Source organism: Gigantopelta aegis, chromosome 12 (assembly GCF_016097555.1).
Source record: "Gigantopelta aegis isolate Gae_Host chromosome 12, Gae_host_genome, whole genome shotgun sequence".
Classification (NCBI taxonomy): Eukaryota; Metazoa; Mollusca; class Gastropoda; order Neomphalida; family Peltospiridae; genus Gigantopelta; species Gigantopelta aegis.
This window is the reverse complement of record NC_054710.1, coordinates 30,817,266-30,833,413: the sequence shown is the minus strand read 5'-3', so window position 1 is coordinate 30,833,413 and position 16,148 is coordinate 30,817,266. Positions and strand designations below refer to the sequence as shown.

Below are 16,148 nucleotides of genomic sequence, written 5' to 3'. Positions count from 1 at the left end.
AACAGTGTTTAATGTCCGCAGTTACCACCACCAGTCCAGACAATGGTGACAAACAGTGTTTAATGTCCGCAGTTACCACCACCAGTCCACTGGTGACAAACAGTGTTTAATCTCCGCAGTTACCACCACCAGTCCAGCCACTGGTGACAAACAGTGTTTGTTGTCCACAGTTACCACCACCAGTCCAGACACTGGTGACAAACAGTAGTTAATGTCCGCAGTTACCACCACCAGTCCAGTCACTGGTGACAAACAGTGTTGTTGTGTCCGCAGTTACCACCACCAGTCCACACACTGGTGACAAACAGTGTTTAATGTCCGCAGTTACCACCACCAGTCCAATCACTGGTGACAAACAGTGTTTGTTGTCCGCAGTTACCACCACCAGTCCAGTCACTGGTGACAAACAGTGTTTGTTGTCCGCAGTTACCACCACCAGTCCAGACACTGGTGACAAACAGTGTTTAATGTCCGCAGTTACCACCACCAGTCCAGACACTGGTGACAAACAGTGTCTGTTGTCCGCAGTTACCACCACCAGTCCAGACACTGGTGACAAAGAGTGTCTGTTGTCCGCAGTTACCACCACCAGTCCAACACTGGTGACAAACAGTGTTTGTTATCCACAGTTACCACCACCAGTCCAGTCACTGGTGACAAACATTGTCTGTTGTCCGCAGTTACCACCACCAGTCCAGACACTGGTGACAAACAGTGTTTAATGTCCGCAGTTACCACCACCAGTCCAGTCACTGGTGACAAACAGTGTTTAATGTCCGCAGTTACCACCATCAGTCCAGTCACTGGTGACAAACAGTGGCTGTTGTCCGCAGTTACCACCACCAGTCCAGAAACTGGTGACAAACAGTGTTTGTTATCCACAGTTAACACAACCAGTCCAGTCACCGGTGACAAACAGTGTTTGTTATCCACAGTTACCACCACCAGTCCAGTCACTGGTGACAAACAGTGTTTGTTATACACAGTTACCACCACCAGTCCAGACACTGGTGACAAACAGTGTTTAATGTCCGCAGTTACCACCACCAGTCCAGACACTGGTGAGAAACAGTGTTTGTTATACGCAGTTACCACCACCAGTCCAGTCACTGGTGACAAACAGTGTTTAATGTCCGCAGTTACCACCACCAGTCCAATCACTGGTGACAAACAGTGTTTGTTGTCCGCAGTTACCACCACCAGTCCAGTCACTGGTGACAAACAGTGTTTGTTGTCCGCAGTTACCACCACCAGTCCAGACACTGGTGACAAACAGTGTTTAATGTCCGCAGTTACCACCACCAGTCCAGACACTGGTGACAAACAGTGTCTGTTGTCCGCAGTTACCACCACCAGTCCAGACACTGGTGACAAAGAGTGTCTGTTGTCCGCAGTTACCACCACCAGTCCAACACTGGTGACAAACAGTGTTTGTTATCCACAGTTACCACCACCAGTCCAGTCACTGGTGACAAACATTGTCTGTTGTCCGCAGTTACCACCACCAGTCCAGACACTGGTGACAAACAGTGTTTAATGTCCGCAGTTACCACCACCAGTCCAGTCACTGGTGACAAACAGTGTTTAATGTCCGCAGTTACCACCATCAGTCCAGTCACTGGTGACAAACAGTGGCTGTTGTCCGCAGTTACCACCACCAGTCCAGAAACTGGTGACAAACAGTGTTTGTTATCCACAGTTAACACAACCAGTCCAGTCACCGGTGACAAACAGTGTTTGTTATCCACAGTTACCACCACCAGTCCAGTCACTGGTGACAAACAGTGTTTGTTATACACAGTTACCACCACCAGTCCAGACACTGGTGACAAACAGTGTCTGTTGTCCGCAGTTACCACCACCAGTCCAGACACTGGTGACAAACAGTGTCTGTTGTCCGCAGTTACCACCACCAGTCCAGACACTGGTGACAAACAGTGTTTAATGTACGCAGTTACCACCACCAGTCCAGTCACTGGTGACAAACAGTGTCTGTTGTCCGCAGTTACCACCACCAGTCCAGACACTGGTGACAAACAGTGTTTAATGTCCGCAGTTACCACCACCAGTCCAGACACTGGTGGCAAACAGTGTCTGTTATCCGCAGTTACCACCACCAGTCCAGACACTGGTGACAAAGCGTGTCTGTTGTCCGCAGTTACCACCACCAGTCCAGACACTGGTGACAAACAGTGTCTGTTGTCCGCAGTTACCACCACCAGTCCAACACTGGTGACAAACAGTGTTTGTTATCCACAGTTACCACCACCAGTCCATTCACTGGTGACAAACATTGTCTGTTGTCCGCAGTTACCACCACCAGTCCAGACACTGGTGACAAACAGTGTTTAATGTCCGCAGTTACCACCACCAGTCCAGTCACTGGTGACAAACAGTGTTTAATGTCCGCAGTTACCACCATCAGTCCAGTCACTGGTGACAAACAGTGGCTGTTGTCCGCAGTTACCACCACCAGTCCAGAAACTGGTGACAAACAGTGTTTGTTATCCACAGTTAACACAACCAGTCCAGTCACCGGTGACAAACAGTGTTTGTTATCCACAGTTACCACCACCAGTCCAGTCACTGGTGACAAACAGTGTTTGTTATACACAGTTACCACCACCAGTCCAGACACTGGTGACAAACAGTGTTTAATGTCCGCAGTTACCACCACCAGTCCAGACACTGGTGAGAAACAGTGTTTGTTATACGCAGTTACCACCACCAGTCCAGTCACTGGTGACAAACAGTGTTTAATGTCCGCAGTTACCACCACCAGTCCAATCACTGGTGACAAACAGTGTTTGTTGTCCGCAGTTACCACCACCAGTCCAGTCACTGGTGACAAACAGTGTTTGTTGTCCGCAGTTACCACCACCAGTCCAGACACTGGTGACAAACAGTGTTTAATGTCCGCAGTTACCACCACCAGTCCAGACACTGGTGACAAACAGTGTCTGTTGTCCGCAGTTACCACCACCAGTCCAGACACTGGTGACAAAGAGTGTCTGTTGTCCGCAGTTACCACCACCAGTCCAACACTGGTGACAAACAGTGTTTGTTATCCACAGTTACCACCACCAGTCCAGTCACTGGTGACAAACATTGTCTGTTGTCCGCAGTTACCACCACCAGTCCAGACACTGGTGACAAACAGTGTTTAATGTCCGCAGTTACCACCACCAGTCCAGTCACTGGTGACAAACAGTGTTTAATGTCCGCAGTTACCACCATCAGTCCAGTCACTGGTGACAAACAGTGGCTGTTGTCCGCAGTTACCACCACCAGTCCAGAAACTGGTGACAAACAGTGTTTGTTATCCACAGTTAACACAACCAGTCCAGTCACCGGTGACAAACAGTGTTTGTTATCCACAGTTACCACCACCAGTCCAGTCACTGGTGACAAACAGTGTTTGTTATACACAGTTACCACCACCAGTCCAGACACTGGTGACAAACAGTGTCTGTTGTCCGCAGTTACCACCACCAGTCCAGACACTGGTGACAAACAGTGTCTGTTGTCCGCAGTTACCACCACCAGTCCAGACACTGGTGACAAACAGTGTTTAATGTACGCAGTTACCACCACCAGTCCAGTCACTGGTGACAAACAGTGTCTGTTGTCCGCAGTTACCACCACCAGTCCAGACACTGGTGACAAACAGTGTTTAATGTCCGCAGTTACCACCACCAGTCCAGACACTGGTGGCAAACAGTGTCTGTTATCCGCAGTTACCACCACCAGTCCAGACACTGGTGACAAAGCGTGTCTGTTGTCCGCAGTTACCACCACCAGTCCAGACACTGGTGACAAACAGTGTCTGTTGTCCGCAGTTACCACCACCAGTCCAACACTGGTGACAAACAGTGTTTGTTATCCACAGTTACCACCACCAGTCCATTCACTGGTGACAAACATTGTCTGTTGTCCGCAGTTACCACCACCAGTCCAGACACTGGTGACAAACAGTGTTTAATGTCCGCAGTTACCACCACCAGTCCAGTCACTGGTGACAAACAGTGTTTAATGTCCGCAGTTACCACCATCAGTCCAGTCACTGGTGACAAACAGTGGCTGTTGTCCGCAGTTACCACCACCAGTCCAGAAACTGGTGACAAACAGTGTTTGTTATCCACAGTTAACACAACCAGTCCAGTCACCGGTGACAAACAGTGTTTGTTATCCACAGTTACCACCACCAGTCCAGTCACTGGTGACAAACAGTGTTTGTTATACACAGTTACCACTACCAGTCCAGACACTGGTGACAAACAGTGTTTGTTGTCAGCAGTTACCACCACCAGTCCAGCCACTGGTGACAAACAGTGTTTGTTATCCACAGTTAACACAACCAGTCCAGTGACCGGTGACAAACAGTGTTTGTTATACACAGTTGCCACCACCAGTCCAGTCACTGGTGACAAACAGTGTTTGTTATACACAGTTACCACCACCAGTCCAGACACTGGTGAGAAACAGTGTTTGTTGTCAGCAGTTACCACCACCAGTCCAGCCACTGGTGACAAACAGTGTTTGTTGTCCGCAGTTACCACCACCAGTCCACACACTGGTGACAAACAGTGTTTAATGTCCGCAGTTACCACCACCAGTCCAATCACTGGTGACAAACAGTGTTTGTTGTCCGCAGTTACCACCACCAGTCCAGTCACTGGTGACAAACAGTGTTTGTTGTCCGCAGTTACCACCACCAGTCCAGACACTGGTGACAAACAGTGTTTAATGTCCGCAGTTACCACCACCAGTCCAGACACTGGTGACAAACAGTGTCTGTTGTCCGCAGTTACCACCACCAGTCCAGACACTGGTGACAAAGAGTGTCTGTTGTCCGCAGTTACCACCACCAGTCCAACACTGGTGACAAACAGTGTTTGTTATCCACAGTTACCACCACCAGTCCAGTCACTGGTGACAAACATTGTCTGTTGTCCGCAGTTACCACCACCAGTCCAGACACTGGTGACAAACAGTGTTTAATGTCCGCAGTTACCACCACCAGTCCAGTCACTGGTGACAAACAGTGTTTAATGTCCACAGTTACCACCATCAGTCCAGTCACTGGTGACAAACAGTGGCTGTTGTCCGCAGTTACCACCACCAGTCCAGAAACTGGTGACAAACAGTGTTTGTTATCCACAGTTAACACAACCAGTCCAGTCACCGGTGACCTAGACCTAGACCTAGAAACGTAACAGGTCAGTCTAGATCCCCGCCCCCATGTATATTTTCCAGAGGACACGCCAGTATGAATATAATACTGTCGGTTCTCAGGCTTCTGCAAACAAAAGAGAATTTATTTTAACTCAATATTACTTTAGTTAATTTACTATATCTACATCTTTATTTGTGTGTTGTGCTTACAGATTTCATTCATTACGAGAAAGTCTTTGTAACATGACATTCCAGCAAATAAGGCAAAGCTTCAAAAGGGGTGGGTGGGGGGACGGGCCGTAGGGGCAGAGCAGCACAAGTTGCTGCTGAAGGTCCCACTTGCTACAACAATACCGTATTATTGTTTTCAGATGAACGTGCTATGTATGCGATGTGATATAAAAAATATGACATGCTGGCTGGCTGGTTGGCTGGCTAATTTTAACATGCTCATATACCACTAAGGTTTCAAACATGTGTATCTCGAGGCCTGTCTCTGGATAGCCAAGGTCTAGACTCGGGACAGAAAATTTACCGGGCAAATTTTGAAATTAATGATCTAAATAAAATACGGAGATATTAAATTTTAGAAGCGCATTCCAAAATGTAAATAGTTCATAACTTAACGCCCTATCAAATTAAAACAAATTTAAATTATTTCAATGATTAAAAATTAATAAAAATATGAAAAACACATTAAAAAACGAGCACGCTTGTAACCTAACACTTTTTAAAAACCATAACCCCAAACTATATCATCATATAATAATAAAATTTATAAAATTATTTAAATTTTATTTATTTCATTAAAAACAACGGTATAAATATACCTATTTTATTATATATACAATTAAAAAAAATTGGTAAATTAAAACCGGGTTAACAATTTAAAAATAATTATTTAAACACTCCCTCGAAGTCGCCAGGCGCTGCGGTGCAACCGAGAAAAAAGGTGGAAAGACCGGCCAAACCTACAACTCGAAACGAGATAAAATCTAGACAGGTTTGGAAAACGCACTAAAAAGAGATAGAATCGGATCATAGAAAGGTAGGACAGGCTATCCTATAACTTAAAGTGCCACGAGAGTGACAATTCTATATAATTAGTAAAATTATAAAATATTAATGCATTCCGCTACAGTAAAACAACGTACGGCAATTCTCGGAACCGAACCTACGGGTACTTCGACCCCTGGCCGCCATTGTTTATCACGTGACGCGGTTAAGCTTCTCCTTAGTTACGTATGGTTTGATAGTGAAATGAGGCAACTTTGGTCGATCATTTACAACAGTTAACGGTAACGATGCCTAACACATGTTGGGCAGTTGGCTGCATAAACCATAACATGATGTTAAAAAAAATATCGTTTTACAAATTTCCAAAAGAAGAGACTAGGCGCCGCTTGTGGGTAGGGTCATTAAAACGACAAACCTGATGGAATTCCATGGCTTCCCTCACAGAATGTGACTACGTTGACTTTAATGTTGTTGCTTGTTGACACAACAGAGATTAATTTAGCAAACAAAATGGTTAAAGCATGTGCAGTGATAAAAATCCCACATTATACTGTAAATAAAATACACAATTCCATCGTCTTCCATGAACCCCCCCCCCCCCAGCAAAACGATGCTTCCACTTCTTGAATAAAGGGAAAGCTGTCCGCCCGTTCCCCCCCCCCCTCCCCCCGTCCCTCATCAATATAAAGAGGGATTGTTTTGATGGGGCTTATATAAAAAAAGAGGGGCATGTATTTTTTTTATTTTTTTTTTATTATTATTTTTTTAATGAATAAAAAAAGAATTGAAATCCTCCCTTTTACATATACACTTCTTACATTGTCCTTGTGACGTACCTACAACTTCAACTTGTTATCACATACATTACATACATTACATTAATGACAAACACATATATTAACAATTATGCTTTAACTTACCTCAACCTTGGTATCAGCGAGGATCGAACACAGTGACTTCAGCAGTTTCTCACAACGTTTCCGGCATGGCCTTTTATCCGACTGTTCTACTGAATTGAGTTACGAGATAATGTTTAAAACTTGTAGTCATTGATTTCGTGACGTTTTTTACGGAAAATACTGGACATTTATATTTCTATTTATAGGTGTATTTCCGGTGTGTGTTACTAACTATACACGTTAATACTAATAATGAATACGACATGTAGTGTCTTGATTTGTACGAAAATCAATAATGAAGTTTGAAATAGACGTTGTATTGGCATGAAATTGAGATGTTTGTGATGCACATGCTTTGTGATTAGTTAGTAATTATTGATGAAAGGATGTCTATATAAAGGTGAGTGTGATTATAATGTGTGTGCATGTTCAACAATGAATAAAAGGAAAAGAGTATCTAGCAATTTATTTACTAGCGATAGTGACAGTGATAAAAGTTTACAGTATGCACAAACAAAATTTGGTGGTAATTTAAATGAAAGTGCTGATTTAAGTGATAAAAGTAAAGATTTATTTAACAGTGACTCTTCGGATGTAGATATTCCTTTGGGACAGACAGTGTTTAGAAACGTAGAGGTTGACACTCAGAGAGTTAGCGAACCAACTGCTGGACCTAGTGTAACTACGGCCGACGAATCACCTGATTTGTCTTGTTTAAATTTTTATACACTCTCTTTACAAATACAATCTGAATTACAGGCCATTGAATTTTGTCAAAAATCGAAACTACTACCAACGAAAGTGTTATGTCCAAATTGTAAAAATGAAATTTCAAAACTGTTAAGTATTAAAAAAAAAAGTCATAATTATAGTACATACACAATGTACATGTACAGATTCCAGTGCAATAAAAAAATCTGTAAAAATAAAGGGAAAAATCAAGTTCAACTAAGAAAAGGAACATGGTTCGAAGCTTCCAATCTGTCAATAAGACGTAGTTTGTTAATTTTATATTGTTTTGCTAAATAATTTTCTATTGAACAAGCACAGAATGAGACAACAATACCAGAGGAAGAAATAGTGGGAAAAGTAAAAAAAACATCTTCTGAAACTATTTTGGACTATTATAACTATTGTAGAGAAATCTGTTCATCCGCCGTTGAAAAGGACGGTTCGAGTACAATAGGTGGAGATGGATGCACAGTGGAGATAGATGAAGCCAAATTTGGCAAGCGTAAATATAATCGTGGCAGATTAGTTGATGGACAGTGGGTTTTTGGTGGCATATGCCGCGAAACCAGACAATTTTTTTTGGTTCCAGTGGAAAAACGCGATAGTAAAACGCTGTTGCCTATAATCCAAAAACATATCAAACCAAATACAAAAATCATATCTGACTGTTGGAAAGCATACAGTAAAACTGAGGAACTGCCGGAAAACTACACCCACGAAACTGTTAACCATTCTAAAAAATTTGTTGGTAAATATATGTTGTGTTTTTATGAATCGTAATTACAATTATTTATTTGACAAATGATACTGTTAAATTTTGTATTGTTAAATGTTTTTTTAAATTATGCTTAAATATATATTTCAGACCCCACTACAAAGGCTTGTACCAACTTGATTGAGAACAGATGGTGGTGCATCAAACGCCAGTTACCGAGCACTCATAGCACCAGAGGCAATTTCGGTTCACATCTTTGCGAATATATGTGGAGAAGTAAAATCAAGAAAGAACATGTATTCGCAGAATTGCTAAAGGCCATCGCTAACGACTATTCATTTTAATGGTAAGTGTTGTTTTAGAAAATAGTATTTGTACAACAACCAAATTGCAAATGGCTGACGTGGTGATGATAAAACTCGATAGAATTATATATCACATTACAGTGAGTATAAAATAATCGTGTATATTCCGTATTATGAAAATTTAAATCAACAATAGTGTTAAAAATGTTGTCACGATAAATGTTTATAAAAAAAAAAAAATTTAAAGGGGGGAATGAATGAATGAATGAATGTTTAACGACACCCCAGCACGAAAAATACATCGGCTATTGGGTGTCAAACTATGATAATGCAAATAAATAAAGTGATGATCAATATTAAAATTCAAGGTTTAAACAAAAACAGTGTAAAGAACTGTGCCAAAAATACAAATACAAATATCACAGAATTTTACGGACACCGAATTTTACTCTAAACTTCAATTTGTGCTGTATTGGCCATTCTCAAAGAGAATGTTACACCCCTGCACCATGGTGAGGTTACAGCACGCGCAGGGGTTTAAAGGGGGGGGGGGGGGACCGGGCGGATATTTTGCCCTCACGTGTAATACATTTGTGTAAAAAAAATCAGTGAAAAGTGCAAAATTGAAATAATTACATAGAACAATACTTTCGGGATTCCCCATGACACGATTATTTGAAATCCTTGCGGAAAGGTGAAGGTCAGAGGTCGCAGTGATGACGAGAACACAAATTTCCCACAATGCAATATTCAACATGGCTTCGGTGAGTACACGTTTTTGGGATGCAGTCGATTCGTCCACAGGACAATTTGTCCATGGACGATTCGTCCACTGAAAATTCGTCCACTGAGGAACTCGAGACGATTCGTCCAGTACAAAAAATCAGTTTCGGACGATTTGTCCACTGGGTTTTTATTTCCCCAGTACATTTCCATGGGTGAAAGTTTTCCGGCATATACCGGATTTTTCGATTTTTCTCGGTCTCTAAGGGTTGTTTTTCCAAATCGTGTAAATCCTTTGAGATTTTCATAGGGGGGTGGGTAGGGGTTATGACCCAACTTCTCCGATTGTTGATAGATGATTACTCCAAAGTTCAACAAAAAGTTCGATTCTGCAACCTAGTTTTAGCGATGATTCAATCCGAGAAAGTTCCCCGATCTAGCAGATGCACATTTCAGTAAGTGCGCGGTTGTTGTTGGGGTTTTTTTTGTTGTGTTTTTGTGTTTTTGGGGGGGGGGGGGTGTTTACGGAGATCGCCGATCCTTTCGTTCGATTCCGACAAAATTGACTCAATGCGATCACCAGTCAACGGAAACACAAAATCGCAGTCCGTGAAACGAGATCCGGAAAGTTGAATCAAGTCGCGTCTAAAACAACATGCTTTGTTTGAATGACATTTGTTGTTTTGTTGAATTGTTTTTTAATGTACATTTAATTATATTGGAATTGAAGACAACAAGTTTTTTTTTTTTTCGAGGTTATTAGGCATATAGGGATAACATGTGACGAGGGAGGGTACAGTGGATATAATGTACGCTATTGAAGGAGAACATGACATGGGGGGGGGGGGTAATAAAGTCTTCCGACGCGGAGGCTTGCATTACCTATTTACCACATCGTGACATGCGAGATAATGTACGAGCGGGGCATGATAATGAATACAAACAGTTAATAAAAAATGGATATTAATGTTGAATTCTAACTCTATTTTACTTTTTTGGTTATAGTATACCACAAAATAATGTTAAGAAACGATTACAATGTCAAAGAAATAACTATTAATATGTATGAAAAAAATGAAGTCTATCCGTGGACGAATTGTCCAGAGGACGAACCGTATGGAAAGCACGTTTTTAATGTTATTTATTTTTTAATATTGACGTTTTGCATTGATTACCAACGACTTTCCATTTGTTTCCTACAAGTCGGTAGTATTACAAATTTTTTTTCCGTTAAACTAAGCGATACGAATGGACGCATTTTAAAAGAAACAAGTAGAAATGATGCCGATAACAATTCCAAGATTTCATAATAATGTTCTTTGTTTTTTTCAACTTCAACAACTTTTTTTATCTTGTCTCTTTTCTATTGCCTTCGGCTTGGCAAGCCTTCTGATCGTTCTAGCATTTAGGGTTAGGGTCACTTGTACTTATACGTTATAGCTATAGAGATCTATAGATGTTGGAAAGATCGGAACTTTGTCCATTAGTCAACTCGCCCCAACCCAAGCATTATACTCATAATACTGTGATGGTGCAATTTTATGGGTATCTGGTCGTTTCGGCCGGTTGCTAGTCACTTCGTACCTTGGTCCTTTCGTACCATAGTCATTTCGTAGTTTGGTTCTTTTGTACCATAGTCATTTCGTACCTAATTTGGTCCTTTCGTACCATTGCAAAATTGAAAGTCATATCGTACCCAATCTAATTACGTATATAAGATGCAAACACCACCTGCAACTGACTTTATCAATCATTAAATATTTAATTTTGTCCCTAAAAAAAGATCAAGTCATTTCGTACCATACACTGAAACAAATTTGTTGTTAATTTAAGGGCGTTTCTAATCAGCAATTTTTTTTTAAAATATTGTCATTGTGTATAAGTAATAAACATGAGCAATTGGCTGATTTGGTAATCGATAAGGTAGTCAATGTTTTCAGTGGTTGTTATTGTTTATTTCTTATATCGTACTTGCAGCAACACAATAATAAAATGGCATTAAGCAAAACCTAATATTCGACCATTTCAGCTGTTATTACTGACACACCATTGTATGACACAATTAGCTTGTCCGCCTTTTCACCGCAAGCATCGCGCTAAGTATTAGTTGTCTTACGGTCAGCAGCATTATTATATTATTTTTAGCATTATTTTATACACGCATTAATTTCATTAATTTGCAATGTAAAAACAGTACTTTGGTCAATTGGAGCCAATTTAAAACATCGACCAGTTTGGCTGGTAACTGTAGTAAATCGTTCAAATTTACGGCTCTTATTCAGCATATTTATTAAATGGAAAAAACAGTTGGACAGGTGTTCAGAATGGTAAATCAGTATAACGAAATGCTGCTCACAATAATGTGTTCGAACATTTTGACAACTGTTATGGTAAATCAAAAAACACAAAAAAAACGAAACAAAAACACTGCTTTTATGCTATGGTCGATTCGTTTTTTATATACTGGTATGAAATGACTATGGTATGGAAAGACTTCTCACAATGGTACGAAATAACTAAGGTACGAAATGACTTTTTGCAATGGTACGAAATGACCAGGCAGCATGGTATTTACATGTGCTCTACGTCACAAAACGGTCACGTGATGCGCTTCAAATGCATGACAAGTCGAAGGGAATCCGCAGTCTAAAAATAGACTTAATTTGACGGTTGAAGGGAAACATAAATTGATACGTACGAAAAAATATTTGGCAAAAATGCATATTGAGCTACTACGAACATTTGGGGGACCAAAAACACATTGGATATACAGATATAGATATTCAGGACAAGGAAATGTAAGTAAATTGTCATTCTAACAATTAAAAAAGGTTTTATTAGCCGGAAACTTTATAGCATTGCAACACAGTCAGGAATGTCCCTTTAAAGGGACACGCCCTACTAACTAGTTGTTAACCATTACGCCGTTATTTTTCTAGGGCACCCACCTCAGCTATCTAGGTAATGTCCAGTACACTGGGTTAGTGGTTAGTTGTTAGTGGTTAGTAAGAGAGAAGTCGGTATAGTGGCAATAAACCTACCCATTAAAGGGACACACCCTAGTTACGGCTAGTTGTTAACCATTACGGCGTTGTTTTTCGCTATTAAACCCATTTTTTCACAAATAAAATTGCACTTTACTTACCGTTTATTATTTAGAATATACATTTTCATTCATCTGAAGTGTTTTTTGGTAATCCTGGTTTTTGTAATACCACAAAATGCATTTTTCGTATTTCATAAAATGCCACGGGCCTCTGAGAAAAAATCGTTGAGCAGACAAGGTCTAATCTATTTTTAGAGGGGATATTCCCATTTCAATGTAACAGACGTTGGTATACCACGTGACCGTTATCATTTTGTTTCGGTTTGTTTTTTCGTGCACGGTTCGCGCAATAAACATCCGATTTGTTGTCTTTTGCTTGTTCTTCATTTGTGACATTTTTCTTCACACTTCGTGAACATTTTCAGTAACAATAAATTTCAGACAAGTAAGTATCTCAATACAAAATGTTACAAACCCTTAAAACCAATAATTTTGCTAAGTCTTATGATATCACGAGAGGGGATACAACCAGGACAGAACAGTTGGAACATGTCCAGGAGAGGTGAAAGGAACGCACCCCAAGTCTGTGCGCACTCTATGAAATTTGTCGTGACGTAGGCATTGTTGTGCTTCGAGCGACATCTACTGGTGACATCACAATACTAACTTTCAAAATTATTTCAAGCAATTGGGACATGGAAATTCCCATGGTATTTATCGATATAAAACCTTCTTTTTCACTCCATCTGATAAAAACGTCATCTAAGTGTGTTACAGATTTGTACATTAACCAAATTATAATTTATTTTCGCTGGATGGAACTAGGGCGTGCGGCTTTAAGATTAGGGTTAGCGATAGTTATATAAATTTTATATCTTTTAAAACAATTGTTTCTATAAAACCAACATAATGTTTATATTTCGTAATCCAGGCCTAGCACTACGTCGTTTGTAGTATTGGGGAGAATACGGAACTCTTTCCAAAAATGGAAAATGACGAGTCGCAGATGTGCGGTACGATACCAGGGTTCTCACGGGCCCGGAGTCCCGGGTCCCTAACGCAGCGATCAAGGATGGGATGCACCATATTGCATACACGTGCTTCCCTGCGGACGTAGTATATTTTTATTTTTATTTAACTTCAATTTTTATTTTTTTTAAACATCTAAATTTACTGTAAAGTAAATCGGGAACATTCATAATTTTTTTTGGAAATTAGTGTTAATTGGTACAATCAGTTGGTCACTCCAGAAATCCGCCGTCATCAATGCACCCACTTTGTGGAAATGAACTCAACCACGTGACCCAGATTTACAACATTAACCGGTACGACAAAACATGACTAGTAAAAAGTAAACTTGTCGCTAGTAATCAAACATTTAATATAAAAAATGCAACATGTCTTAAACAGTATTTCATTTTATTTAATTGCGTTTTCTAGCTTTACACTACTGAATAGTAGACTGGCCACGTGGACATGGAAACAGCGCTTATTCACACTGTGAGGCAGATCAACTGATCAAAACTGGTTGAAAATGTTTGGTTCTAAAAATCGTGATAGAAAAAATTTCTTTCGCAAATCTTTTCGCCAAACTGAAAATTCTTTCGCAATTCCCCCCCCCCCCCCCCCCCCCCGCATTATTAGTTGAATATAGGAGTTGCCTGGTATCTGTTATATATTTTATCATACATTTTAATAATAAAAAAATGTATTCATCTTCATGTACTTTTTATTATGACATAAAACCATTTAAATGTCAATGTTTTTTGTGTTGTCAGTTGTTATACAATTCACTTGATATTTTATTGGATATATCAATTAATCTTCAAATGTGGACTCTCCTACATTCCTAATGGACTCTCAAAATATAAGGTCATGAGTCCATGGACTCTCAATATTTTTGGATGAATGAGAACCCGGGATACTTTTTGCAAACACATGCACCTGAACGCAGTTAGAAACGTCACACTCTTACCTGTTTACCGGAGGGTGTTTCACTTTTATTTACTAGAATGGATTTGTTTTACGTCCACATTGTTGACTTTTTACGTTAATTAATTTCAATTTATTTTGTTTCACATATATCGTAGCTGAAAAATGTAGAATAGTATTTCCGCTAATGTCGTGTTTGTGTTATTAGGTGAACGCAGTTTGGGACGTTGATGGTAAATTAGATTTTAATATTAGATTGATACACAAAGGCGATTAACAACCTGTCTAATACTTTTTTTGACTTTTTGGTGGATTTAATAAATGAAAATCATTAAATTTAATATTATTATTTATAAAATAATTTGCCAGTTAGGGTCATTCCATGTCAAATCACCCCAAAAAAAGGGAAAAATGTCACCTCATCCTCTCCGATTTGGGGTTATTGGGGATAAAAACGATCATATTCCAATTTTTAGAGAGATCGGACCATCGGTTTCCGAGATATAGCCCACCCAAATTTGGCGATTTTGACCAAAATGGGCGTCGCCGCCAATATTCAAATGACCATATCTCAGTAACCAATTGGTCAATCTTGATGAAATAGATATTTCTAGAAAGGTCATTCCACAAGGATTCCAAAAGTGCCATTATTTTTGGCATATGAGTAAGATAAATAGTGGTGACCTTTTGACCTTTACTTTGACCATGTGGGACAGGTTACCTTGAAATTAACTCGCCTTGAAAATTTAGCCCAACATGTTGTCTAAACAATATAAAAGAATTGAAGATATAATATTTCTTATTAGCCTGTAAAATAAAGTCAAACTAGGCATACCCGCGACTAAAGCGCAGTATCTGTTGATTATAGTGCATGCACTACATGTACTATGTAATAATTAACATGCAGTATGAAGTCCATAACATAGCCAACCTGTTGCTTGTTTTGTTTCACAAGGTTCTTGTCCTTAGTCCAAGTCAATTTCCCAGCTTTGGCAGACCTGTGAAATCCTCACTACATCATTTTGCTTAATACAGTAATTCCTTGATGAGGAGGATGTTAGTGATGGCGTGTCAAGACTGCAGAGAATGTCAACCTTTAGTATCCAACACTCATCCTTTCCTAGTGGCCAATGAAATTGTCTCGATGGTCCATGTGGATGCATAAAGTTAATCTTATAGTCCCCAAACTCATCTGAGATTTTCTCCACCAATCCAATCCAAGGGAAATTGTCATAGAGACAACAGACGAAGGACTGTACTTTAAGGGGTACTGTTTGTACGTCTCCTAATGATGTTGGTTCATCGTCCATTACAATGTCATCGCTTTCTGATACAGACACCAGTTCTGGGTCAGCAGCCTGTGAACTCAACCTATAGACCTACAGTCTTATTTGATTACATGTATGTTTAGTGCATTCAAATAAATAGTGATTTTAAAACGTCTTCCAAACAGTGACACACTAAACAATTGGGTGTATCGGATGTTTTGATAATAAATTTTATATTATTTAAAGCAACAGTTACACCCATTCGCAAACAAGCTATAATTTTTGTCGCTTTAACATTAAAAGAAACAGGCCCTGGTGTAGTCGACTTTGGTTTAA

At 40.1% G+C, this 16,148-nt stretch overlaps 1 protein-coding gene across 5 annotated transcripts in view; it reads left to right on the top strand.

The window, feature by feature from the left end:
- The window catches only part of LOC121386403 (ectoderm-neural cortex protein 1-like), a 38,905-nt gene that overhangs the window by 4,909 nt on the left and 17,848 nt on the right, over positions 1–16,148 (top strand). For 2 of the 5 annotated variants that reach the window (XR_005959648.1, XM_041517286.1), the window contains exon 2: positions 8,689–8,884. Coding sequence is in view for 3 of the 5 variants with exons in the window: in XM_041517286.1 (XP_041373220.1) it covers positions 8,882–8,884 (3 nt within the window). In the remaining 2 variants the exon portion in view is untranslated. Of the gene's footprint in view, positions 1–6,146; positions 6,224–7,578; positions 8,885–16,148 lie in introns of those variants that run through there. The other 3 variants (XM_041517289.1, XM_041517290.1, XM_041517287.1) reach the window with 3 other exon arrangements.